Source organism: Halichoerus grypus, chromosome 6, assembly GCF_964656455.1.
Source record: "Halichoerus grypus chromosome 6, mHalGry1.hap1.1, whole genome shotgun sequence".
NCBI lineage: Eukaryota > Metazoa > Chordata > Mammalia > Carnivora > Phocidae > Halichoerus > Halichoerus grypus.
The window spans coordinates 166,545,739-166,557,513 of NC_135717.1; the positions used below are offsets into that span (position 1 = coordinate 166,545,739).

Here is an 11,775-nt window from a genome sequence, read left to right on the forward strand (position 1 = left end):
GCATCTGTCACTCTCGTGCCAACTGGGTCCTTGTGCCCAGCCCGGCATCCTGGAGCTCCCTGGTGGAGTACTTAAATCAGACCGTGCCTTGATATCCACTCTGCCTCCTTGATCTGGGCCTCAGTTTCCCCACATACACCATAAGAACTCAGAAGCGTCTCCTGCTCTGATATTTGCAAGCCCAGGAAAGCAAGTCTGACAGGGACCGCCCATAGCTGACACCCAACAGACTGCACCCCGGCCCAGCCCCCAGCCTCCACGTGACCCATAAACTCTCCTAACTGAGCAAACACATTCTATTGGGCCTGGGGACACTTCCTGGCCAGCCTGTTCCCAACCTCCTTCGTCCTGCTCCCACCTAGCCAGTTTCCCAACATGGCATCTCCCCAGGGCCCCCCTGCCCACCCTTCAGCTCCACTCTGCCCCCTGCCCCTTCCCCCCAACACCTGCGTCCCCGGCCTTAAGGAGGGTGGAGGCTTTCTTCTCTTATCAGCTGTTTTACTGCCCCCTCCTCCCTGATTACACAGTAATTGGGAGCAGAATTCCCCATAAGGACAGGTGGATGCCTTGTCAGCTCCCAGCCAACAGTTTACGGGACAGACTGAAAGGGTCCCCTCGGTGCTATCTCGGGGGACAGGTAAGGGGTATGCCAGCCAGGAAGAAGCAGAAAGGACACCAAAAGGAAGGGAGAGTCACCCTGGGCCAGGAGCTTCTGGAGAGGCTTGCGAAGTGAGGTCAGGGAGACTGGAAGGAAGACCAAAGACACCGGCACTCAGTCCAGCCCCGTCACGGACAGCCAGCCTGTGGTGGTCCAGAGACCCCCTACCTAAGCCTGCTCCTGCTGGAGAGTGGGAGCCCAGGTGCTCCAGAAAGCCTATTCTGGAGTCCAGAGGCAGCAGAACTCAAAGTCCAAGAGGGCTTCTGGGAACACCTTTCAAGCTGCGGGTGGCCCGGATCGGAGTTGGCCCCCTGGGGCCCAAGGGTGGCACTCCAGCCTTCCAGAGGCTGGCCAGAGCCGGCAGGCAAGGGCCACAAGGCAGAGAAAAGGCAAAGGTGGACTTTCCTCTTCCTTCCATCTCTTTACCTTAGTCCGCACTGACAGTGACGTCAGGGACCCTGACCTAGCCTGCGGATTCTGAAAGCGACCACCCTGGAGAAGAACTTTGGCAGTACAACCGAACCCAGAGTGGCCATGGTGGCCCCCGTGACATCAAGCCTGCAAGAGCTCTGAGCCCACGGGCCTGGGTTACAGCCCATTCCAGCTCTCCCAATGTGAGCTGCCTCCTCCACCCGGGGCCGGGGGTTAGAGTAGCCCATGGAAGTCCGTGTGGAGACGGAATCGTGCTTGGATAATCTGACACGAGGCTCCCCGTGCTCCACCTCTGCTTGTCCTTTTGATTCCAGAAGTTCCAGGGGAGGAAGTACGCCACCCTCCACCAGCATCGCCCTGGGCGCACACAAAGTCCCCTTCTGCCTCTCCTCACAGCCGCCCACAGAGTGCCCCAAGGCAAGCCCTGCCCTCTGCAGGGTATGGAGAAGAAAAGCCCAGGGCGCTGGGGGGCCCCCAAGAAGCTGGGGCTGTCCTTCTCCATCGAGGAGATCTTAAAAAGGCCCACCGAGAGGAGCCATGAGGTCAGGCAGGAAGAGGCAGGTGGACAGGACACCGGGGCAGCAGCAGCTATAAGCTCTGGACCAGAGAGGCCCCCACAGGCCCAGCCCCAGGGTAAGTGTCTTCTGGTCATTTCTTTTCCATTCCCAGGTCCCCACGAGCCAGCTGGGCTCAGGCAGAGGAAAAGCTGCTCCATTTCAATAGAACAGAAGGCCCCCAAATTCAAAGAGAGGTCAGGTGCTGGTCCAGTCCCTTCCTGTCTGGCCAGGACTGGGGTTTTTCAGATGCAGACCCCAAGGTTCCCTCAGCGGCAGGTGCAGGGACGCAGGCCTGTTCCTGTACGTGGGCCACAGCTGACAAAGCCAGCGCCCGTTTATTTACACGGCATTCCCGCTGCGGTCGGTGCTGTCCTAGAGTCTCCTCTTTCATGTCAGTAGAAAAGCACGATTATCATAACTTGCCAGAGGAGGAAACTCAGCTCTGAAAGAGAAGAGGTGGATGATGTCCCCACGTTACACAGCCTGAGAGCAGGTCTGGGCTCTGACTGCCCCCAAACACCTGCTTAGTCCAACCCGGTCTTCTTCGTAAGCAGAGTCCAGCCTGCACGTCTTCCCATGGCTGAAGCTTTGCCTGGGATCTGCCCACCCTGATCACCCTCCCAGGCCAGCAGCGCACCCCGGGGCATGTCCCCGAACAACAATGACAGGGCAGATCTCAGAGCTGTCCTTGAGAACCAGTTTGAGGAAGGGCATCGAGGTGGACACATGCACCTGCTGGTAGGCAGGAATCCTCCATGTCACTCCCCGGCCTGCCCTGGCCTGCCGCCTGACCTCAGGAAGGTCCCTTTCTCTCTGGCCTTCGCTTCACCCTCAGGGAATTGGTTGAGTGAGGGAAGATGAAGGCAGCTAGGGAGGTCACAAGGGTCTGCTGGGGCCTTGTTGTCGGTGAGACTGGAGTATCTCACTCGTGGGGTTCCCAGTTCTCTCCTCTTTCAACCCCTTGAATCCAAAGAAAGGCTGGAAAGGCAGCTCAAGGGAGCCCACGATACCCTCTCCTACCATCACCGAGCCCTGCTCCCTCCCCCAAGTTCAGTCTCCCAAGACAGGCTTGTGCTCCAGTGCAGGCAAGGGGAAAACCCTGGAGGGCTGCCCGTCCCCTGCAGCTGAGTCTATCATAGGAGATGGTCCCCAGCTTCATTTCTGGAAGCTCACTAATATCTTCCAGTGAATTGAATGAGCATTAGAAACAATTCTGGGAGTCTAACTTGAATCTCCCCTGCTGCAGCTACATAAAATCCATGACTGCCCTCTCTGTCCTAATGAGAGAGAAAGAGAGGCGGGGGAGGGAAAGAGGGAGAGAGGGAGAGAGAAGAAAGGAGAGAGGGAAGAGAGGTCCGATCCCCCTACCAGAGCAGCTTCCCTTCCCCTAGCCTGACAATGGCTGATGGCAAAAAGGGAGCCACTCATTCTACACCTCCCCCTGAAGATGCTGGCCTGCTCCATGTCAGCTATCCTGTTGGACCCAGAGCAGACCCCCAAGTAGGGGTTGGCCGAAATAGCACAGATCAGGATGCATAGTGCCCCGTGGCTCTCGAGGCACTCCCCTGGCTGTTTCCCACGGAAATGCCATGGTGGTGAACCCCACCTTATAGATGATGGACCCAAGAAGAGCAGTCACCTGCAGAAACCACGTGAGTAGTTAACACTAGAATTGAACCCCAGTGGCCTGCAACTCTCCACTCGAGATCATTCTGGAATGCGGCTTAAATCTATACATCTCCCACTACGCTGTAATCAAGCATTTCCAAAAGGCTAATGGAGATTCCGCTGGTGGTTTCCAAAATGCGTTTAAGGACTACGCAGACTGAGTTTACTTATGTCAAGAGTTCTGTAATTATTCCTATGCTAACCTTCTATTTCTGACACATGATACCGGTTATCCATTTATGGTCATGATGTGAGGGTTTCTTTTTTAAATGGATTTATTTATTTAGGTAAAACAAAAAGTCTATTTGGGAAAATGCTAAGCAAATAATAATACAAATGGGATGCCAACATGTCAGAAACTACAAAAGTAACTGGCAGATATTGCCCACGAGCTGGAGTCTGTGAGATGCTGGGTGCGGAGGATAGGGAGCTGGACTCCAGAAATCCGGCTTCTGAGCCCCCATCTGGTACTACTAATTCACAGGAGGATCTCGAGCAAGCTGCTCCCCTCTCCGGGCCTCCGTTTCCCCATCTGGAGCATGAAAGAGCAGGACTAGAATATTCTTAAGGTTCCTCCGAGCTCAAACGTGCTATGACCGATTCCATGAAAAACTGATGGCTGGAAAGCCTTGGTGGTGTCACTCATGGTCATTTTCTGGCAGAGGCTTCCTCCCTGCAGAGAGGGGTGGAGGCTGTCTGTGCCAGGCAGGAGCAGGGTAGCCCAGAGCGGTGGGCAAGAGGGCAAATGGCCTCAGCAGCATCTGCCTCCCCGCTCCTTCCCAGGGGCGCAACCCCGCCCAGTGCTTGTTGCTATTGCTAATGCCTCTCCACCTCTCTGTCCTGCTTTCCTCCGACATGCGGGGCCCCTCCGAGAATGCAAGGCAACAGGACCAGAAAAGGTGCATCCAGGGCCCCCCGCCCCAGTAATAAAAACAGAGAAATAACATTAACACTTAAAGGGCCTCGCAGAGGGGCTCACAGAAGGTGACTGGCAAGCATGCTCTCTCTGTCCCCATCACCTGGACAGCTGGTAAACCTGCAGCACTGCAGGCTTAGTACCCCAGACTCTGACTCTGGGTCTAGGGTGGGGCCCAGGAATCTGCATCCTTGCAAACTCTCCCAAAGGACCCTGATGTAGATGGTCCAAGGACACACTTGGAGGAGGTTGAGGCCCAGGGAGGCAAATGGCTTGTTCGGAGCTACACGGCTGAAACGTGCACGTGTGGGGCCCGCTCGGTCACCCAGGTCAGGGCCAGTGCCCTGCCTCCCCCACTTCTCACGGCAGCGACCCTCATGATCTCAGGCTTGGACCTTCTCATGTCTCAAGCCAGTGGAAAAATCCAAGAGGGTCTCCCTACTTGAAAGGATGCTGAGCCCAGCTGTCCACTCACTCCTGAGAGAGGCAGCCCCACCCTGAAGCCCAGGACCCTCCAAAGTCACAGGAGGCCCAATCACAAGGAAGCCAGACCCGGGGAAGAGAGAGGTCATCTGTGCCACCTAGGACCCTTTGCAGGGAAATCGTGATGCCTGGGGCAAGGGGGAGGGGAAGGTGAGGAAGAGGCCACCCCAGTGGGTAACCAGGGCAGGGTTTCTGGCCTGTGGGGGGGCTCAGCTCTGTTCTCATCCATTGGGTGCTTACTCTGGTGGGGCTGGGGACTAGGGAGGTGAACAAAGCTGACCCAGTGACCATCCCCCTGGAGCGGGGGTGGGGTCAGCAGTTCGAGAGTCCTGGCAACATCCCTTGGGGCAGTGCTTCCGTGGTGGAGCTGACCAGGGACAGGGTGGCATCCTTGGATTTTGCCATGGTCAGCAAAGTTTTTCTGCAAAGGGCCACTTGGACTCTGCCTTCACAGCTGAAATTCAACAATGTGTGACTGAGTGGGTGTGTTTGTGTTCTAATACAACTTTATTTATAAAGCCAGCAGAGGGTCGATTGGCCTCGGGCTGCAATTTACCAACCCTGAACCCCTTAGTGTGACATTCAAAGTCCTTCACAGACCTGCCCTGCTGCCTCGGCTCCCCCTCCAGGCACACAGAGTAGCCTGACTTCTGATCTTTCCCTCCCTTTAAATGCCTCCATACCTTTGCCCTTCAAAAGCCACTGCTCCTTCTCCCTTTCTTCTAGCTCCTTTCCCTCTTCTTTCTGCTCCCCTCCCACCCCACCCCCTTCCTTTCTTGGTCCAGTTGTAGCAAATCACCACCATACACGGAGTGGCTTAAAACAACAGAAATTGATTCTTACAGGTCTGGAGGGCAGAAGTCTGAATGAGCCCCTGGTTTTCCTCTTTCTCCTCTCTCTTCCCCATCCTCCCTCCCCGACCACCCCATCTGGAACCCAAGGCAGCGGCACTGCTCTGCTCCTGGTCCTGGGAATTGGGAATCCAGGCTCAGGCTGCAGCCAGACCCATGGGTGTCTCATTGCCTTGTGATGAGCAGCTCTGACTCTCAGACAGGTAGATCCTGGGGCTCCCATCAAAGCAGGCAGGAGTGGGGCAGAAGGAGGAGAGCTAAGAGCCTGGAGTCCCCCAGGATAAGTGTGGTTTTGGTCTCTCTCTGCCCCGCCCCCTCTCTCAGTCCCTGCCACCAGAACCTCAGCCTAAGGAGATCATGGAGACACTCCTAGAGGGCACCTGGGGGCTGATTCTAGAATTGAGAACCTGGCTGAATCTTAAGCCTGTGGGAGTACAAGGAAGAACAAGTCTTGGTCCCAGCTTGCAAAAAAGCATTGTCTTCCTGGGGGCTCCCCCAAAAAGCAGACCGGAAGGAAAGGATTGGAGTACAAGGGGTTTATGTGGGACATGCAAGGACACAGCATGGAGGTAGTGAAATCACACAAAGAAGGCATGTGTGATTAAGCCAGTGACCACTGTGGGAAACTGAAGCTTAAATCCTTTGGGAAATGGAGCAACTATACCCCTCAGAATCATCTGGGCTTTTGAGCGCAGAAATACACATCCTGGCAGTAGGAAGTTGATCTGGAGCAGAGAGGTCTGAGGGTTACAAGCAGGGCACTGACAACATTATTCTAATGATAGGGCCGCGGAACATCAGAGCCAGGAGAAATCAGAGCAGACAGGACACACAAAGCATCGGCTGTCATTTAAATTTGATTTATCCCTTGTATTCCTCATCCAGGCAAGTGACAAAGAGCGACTAAAATCTACTGACTGGCAGGCATATCTACTGCTGCACAAGGAATTATCCCCAAACTCAGTGGCTTAAAATAACAATACACATTAATTGTCTCACTCAGAGTCTGTGGATTGGGAATTTGGGAGTGACCTCACTGAGGAGCTCTGGCTCAGGGTCCCTCGTGGGATTGAAGTAAAGACCTCATGTAGGGCTGCAGCCACCTGAAGGCTGGGCCAGAATAAAGGATCTGCTTCCAAGGTGGACACTCTATGGCTGGTGAGTTGGTGGCAGCTCAGTCGGCTGAGGAAGAGACCTCAATTTCTCCCTACGCAGGGCTCTCCACGTGCCACTAGAGTGTCCCCCCAAAATGGCAGTAGCTTCTCTCAGGGCGAGCTATCCAAGGGAGAGCGAGCGGAGTGGAAGCTGCGTCGTAAAAGGGCGTCCTTTTTACGTCCTTTTACGTCCTTTTACATCCTTTTACGACCCAGCCTAAGGAAGTTGCTAGCAGCCTTCCCCTTGCGTTCCATTTGTTCTGTGAGTCACTTGAGTTGGGCCCCATTACGGATGAAAAGAACTCCTAGGGAAAAGCACCCAAGAATTTGCAACCTGTCTTAAAGCCACCACAGGTGCTTAGTCGGGAGTGGGACGATGTAGCGAACAAAACACAAGCCTGGCCTCTGCTGTCCCATAGCTTCTAGTCTAGCAGGGGCGATGAAGAGCCATCCAATAATCATAAGTGAAAGCAGAGGGACAGCTGTGCTAAGTGCCAGGGAGAAGATGACTTGGTTCTGAGGGCCTATGCCAAGGGATGTTTGGTCTGCCAGCAAAGGCTTCCAGAGGAGGTCATGGTAGAGCTGCAGTCTGAAGGCTGAGTGGGGGGAAATGTGGATCCAGAGGGAGGGAGAGGGAGCCCCCAGGGCAAGGACTTGGTGGTGGACGAGATGTTCAAGGGAGCAAGATGAGGCCTGAGAGCTAGAAAGGAGTCCAGCCACGCAGGGCCATCGAGGAAATGGTGGGGATTCTTATTTCTGCTTTGTACCCCAAAAGGAATGAAGAGCCATCATAGGGTTTTAGGCTGGAAAAGGTGTAATGATCCATATGAATGAGAACTCTCTCGGGTTCCAACTGACAAAAACCATCTTGGGTTAGCTGAAATAGAAAAGGAAATGTGTTGCCTCGGGGAACATTAAGAAGTAGCTTCTCAGACTGAGCCGCGGGAAGGGCAGGATCGTAAGCAGGCTTCAGCCATGATGGGAGCCAGAACCAACACCATCAGGTCTGTCCAGCTGCTTCTCTGTGCATCAGCTCAACTTTTCTCCTTCCAAATGACACCCAATCGCTCCGAGAGTTGCATCAGCCTCCGTAACTTCCCTCAAGCTCTCTAAAGTCCCAAGTCCAAAAGTCCCAGAGGAGGGACCCATTGGCCAAGCCTGAGTGAGATGCCCACCTCCAGACCAGTCAGCCGAGGCCAGAGCAGGTGGCTGAGGGAAAGGAGTGTGTTTGGGCAGTCTTCTTCTTGCTAATCCTCTTCTCTCACACTGTTCCATGCTGGGATGATGGTTTCTCATTTCAGGGCCCTTATAACTCTTCATAGGTCATCTTCAGTCTCCAGATCTGGAACTCTCTAAGTGATTTTTTTGTTTGTCTGTTGCTGTTGTTTAATCAATGGTGTGTTCCCAAAGAGGTTTGCTTCCCCAGATGCTCCTCGGAAGGTAGCAGTTGGTAACCCATTTTCAGCCAGAAACAGCTCTCCCCGCTGTTTACAGGGCCCCAGAGCTTTGCATACCTCTAATCTGAGCACCCTGCATCCCTACACTTGGGTTGGCCACGAAGAGAACAGTTAACTTTCTCCTCCGTGCTTGGCAGGACGCAACTAAATATGGATCCCCCCCCATTGCCTAGGGACTCGTTCTGTGACACTTCCTGTCTTCCAGCATGAAACATGCTCCGGCTCCACAGCCTGTGAGGTCTGACTGTTCCCCTGCATTGCTACAAGTACAGATTGGAGAGGAATGGGGGCAGGAGGGGAGAACACATGCACGCCCTCTGAAAGCCCGTGAAATCGGCCCCTTGCCACCCTGTCCTGGTCCTCTGTGCCCGCCCCCTTCCCCATGTGTGAGTCTCACCAGACCTACACATGCTGTCACGAGAATCACGTTGTCATGACACAGATACAGCGTATGAACCTGACCAAGTGCTCCGAGAACACGGAGGGAATAGTGAAGCCTTCCAGGAAGGCTTCCAGGAAGGCTTCAGAGAGGAGGTGACCTCTGAGATGGAGTCCGGCAGAGAAAGGGAGAGGACACGCAGGGCAGAGGGAAGCACGTGCAGGGGCCCTGCGGGAGACAAAGGAGTATTCCTTTTGAGAAACAAATCCAGCGTGGCTGGCATCTAAAAATCCCAGAGCAATGGCAGAGGAGAAGAGGGAGATAAGGAGACTGAAGGTCAAGTGTGCCAAGCCAGGAACTTTGGACTTTATTTACGCACATCAGCATCTTTAAAACCTATGTTTGGGGGAAAGGCGGGCTTCCAGAGATGTAAGGCCAGAGCTGCCGTGGACGAAGGGATGCTGAACAAGCTGCACTCCGGGGCCCCCCACATACATCAGCAAAGGAGCTCTGCCACTATCTGTTTTGTGGGGCTCCCCACACAATTCCCTTTAAATAAAGGGTACACCTGCTGTTAAAAAAAGAAAAAAGATATACAAACCAAAAGTGCGGGGGAGTGAGTGTATGTGTGTGTGTGTGCACATTGGCTGAGATCCATACATAAAAACATGCAAATGAAGCCATGCCTGTGGGAAATAACAATCCTGACTCTGCCGAGAGAGTGCTCACTGGTCCTCCCTGGGGGTCAGCACATCCTCTGCCAGGGGCTTCTCAGTGGTCTTCTGGACAATTGTTGCCCTCAGTGGTTTCTTTCTTTTCATCTCTTCCCACCCTGGCTGTATTCTCTTTGCTGTTGTTTATTCACACAAATAATCCTTTTATATTATAGAAAAATAGGAAACACAGATAAACAAAAAGAAGGTAAAAAAATGTAGCTGTAACTCTACCATCTCATCATCTAGTATTAACCACCATTAACATTTTAATAGAAAAATATGTAAACACAAAGAGAAAAACTAAGAGAGATTTTTGTTTTTACAAATGCAGAGGCTGAGGGTGCAAGCCAAAAATGCTCTTTACTTAAATTTATTAAAAAAAAAATTGTTGTGTTTCTACAGAGATTCACAACAGACCTTGGAGAGAAGGAAGCATTTGATTGATCTGAGTTTTGACAGATGAGTAGGAGTTCACCAGACAAAGAAAGAAGATAGGTATTCCAGGCAGAGGGAACAGCAAGACCAAGCACCTAGAGAATAAAAGGGCATGACCAATTTGTGGAATCTAGAAATGATCAGGTGGGACTAAAAGAACAGCAGAAATGGGGACTGGGGAGAAAGCAGATGATTCTGGAAAGGGAGGACTTGAAGAGCCTTGAATGCCATGCCAAGGAGTTTGCCTTGTACTCTGTGGGCACCAGGGAACTGTAAGAAGTCCACCATGACCAGGCTAGCGAGAAAAGCCCACACCCATGTCTGCCCTGGCAGGCTCCTGTCCTGTACCCCACACATCATGTCCAAGCAGTGTCCCCAGACTGCAGGAAGACTCCAAAGGGTGCCATGGATCCCCTCCATGCTTAATCCACTGCCTTAGAAAGACAAGAACAAGTCCCATTTCCAGAGACTTCCTCTAGGAGCAAAGGCCCCCAGGGCCTTTAGCTGAGCAGCCAGGGCCAATTAGCAGACCACGGAGAAGGAGCAATCAGGGGAGGGAGCCGAGCGCAGAGAAACATCAGTTTATAATTAGGTGGCCTAATCACCTGTGTAAATTGTGTATTTCTTATGATCGATGTGCTAAACAGCTCAGGTTTAATTAAGTTCCACTGACTCGTCTTTGAAGACCCACTGAAGTGTGATTCACAGCTCACACAATTAATAACAGGGAGAGGAGCAACTTGAAAGGGGTGGCAGTCCTTGCCACCTTCCTCCGCCCTTCTCCCCACCCACCTCCTGCCCTTCCCTGGTACCCTCGGCCCACTGCAGTGGGTGGGCTGCACTGTGGCCACAGGCTCCTTGGCTTCTCTGCCAAGAACCTGGTTAGGAGGTGCTGGGCCTGGACAGGGTGGGGCTCAAGGATTTTCTCACTCCCAATCCAGTGCTCCTTCCAGAGCTGGGAAAAGGGGACCCAGCACCCCCATCATCCTCCCTCTGGGGCATCCAGGACATCCCAGCCCTTCCTGGTGATCAGGAACCTTATCCAGTGCATGGGGCACTCCCACATTGAGCTCCTATTTCCAGCTTCTTGTTGAATGAGTTTCCTTCTGGTTCACTGCTCTGAGTCAGTACTCAGAGCTCTTGGGCGCATCCCCTCTTCTGGACATCCTCCTCCTCTCCAGGCACCAACGGAGGGGTGGGCCTGGGCCAGTTCACCCTTCTTCTTATTTACCCTAAACTTCCCATTTCCCCAATGCCATCAGAATCGGCTCAATAGTTAATGGATTCACTTTTTCCCAGAAATATGTGGAAGTTATAGGAAATTGCAACAACACAGGGGGGAGCTTAAAGTTAGACCCAGAGTATGACTTTTTCATGAACCCAGTGGGAAAAACCTCTAAAGTAGCACTATCCACTAGAACTTTCTCTGAGGATGGAAATGTTCTGTACCTACGCTGGCCAATATGGCAGCCACTAGCCACATGTGGGTATTGTGCTATGGCTAGTATGACTAAGAAACTGAACTTTTATTTTATTTTATTTAAATAGCTACATGGAGATGGTAGCTACAGTATTGAACACTGCAGATCTAAGGAGCTAAACTTTTAACAACATCTTGCCTCTGATCCAAACCTTGTTTCCCTGAAGCCAGGTCCAAGTCTATCTGACTCTCCCCAAACTGCTTTTCTGGTCTAGTCTCATGAGTCAAGTTTCAGGGAGCCTCACTCAGTGGGAGTGATCTCAGCTCTGGGACCCCTCCATCCCTACCACTCCTTTTTATAGTCCTCCAATTTGAGGCCATTCAGTCTAGAATAACATCCCAAAAAGGGCTGGGGGGACAATCAGTATTGACTATCTGCACCCCCAAGAACCCATGGTCAGTCTTGGGGGAGAAGCTTTGGCACTCTGAGTCCTGCAGGCTGGTGGATTTGGGCTCAGCCTCCATCTCTCCACCAGTGTGGATTTGGGACATGTCTGTTTATTCCCTGGAGAAGTCACTACAGCCATTGGACACACACACATGCACACACACACACACACATTCATCACCATCATCATCACCATCACCA

General features: G+C 52.8%; 1 protein-coding gene across 1 annotated transcript in view; it reads left to right on the forward strand.

Moving 5' to 3' along the window:
• Positions 1 to 1,315: 1,315 nt before the first annotated feature.
• ISX (intestine specific homeobox) overlaps positions 1,316 to 11,775 on the forward strand; it is a 16,664-nt gene continuing 6,204 nt past the window's right edge. Inside the window, 2 exon segments of the mRNA XM_036100214.2 lie at positions 1,316 to 1,526; positions 1,529 to 1,723. Of these exon segments, the coding sequence (XP_035956107.1) occupies positions 1,316 to 1,526; positions 1,529 to 1,723 (406 nt within the window).